The sequence below is a fragment of the Morone saxatilis genome, unplaced genomic scaffold (genome assembly GCF_004916995.1).
Source record: "Morone saxatilis isolate NCDOM2014 unplaced genomic scaffold, NCSU_SB_2.0 Contig23, whole genome shotgun sequence".
NCBI classification, from domain to species: domain Eukaryota; kingdom Metazoa; phylum Chordata; class Actinopteri; family Moronidae; genus Morone; species Morone saxatilis.
The window spans coordinates 5,837,894-5,838,227 of record NW_023339796.1 but is presented as its reverse complement, the minus strand read 5'-3'; the positions used below and the strand labels follow the sequence as shown (position 1 = coordinate 5,838,227).

The 334-nt window shown below is 38.3% G+C and overlaps 1 protein-coding gene across 1 annotated transcript in view; it reads right to left on the bottom strand.

Moving 5' to 3' along the window:
• The window catches only part of rab31 (RAB31, member RAS oncogene family), an 8,768-nt gene that overhangs the window by 6,413 nt on the left and 2,021 nt on the right, over positions 1–334 (bottom strand). Inside the window, exon 3 of the mRNA XM_035670269.1 lies at positions 12–93. Within this exon, the coding sequence (XP_035526162.1) occupies positions 12–93 (82 nt within the window). The remainder of the gene's footprint in view (positions 1–11; positions 94–334) is intronic.

Here is a 334-nt window from a genome sequence, read left to right as displayed (position 1 = left end):
GGTGTACTCACCCTTTCCTGTCCGGCTGTATCCCAGATCAGAAATTTGTGCAGTTCATTTCCACATGGCACTGTTTTGGTTAGGAATGATGCACTGCGGATGATAAAGAGCATTTCACAACAATGCTTTAAAAAAGGCAACAGGAAACAAATCAGTACATGTCAGCAGGAAATAAATAAGATGTATGACACTGAACCCATGTTGCCTGAAGAGAGCGACGCAGTCAGTCGACAAAAACTAGCTCAGTCTTATGTGTTTTATATTGTTTTACTGATTGATGTTCTTGTATTCTTCTTATATTGTTATTGTACAGTGTCTTTGAGTATTCAGAAAA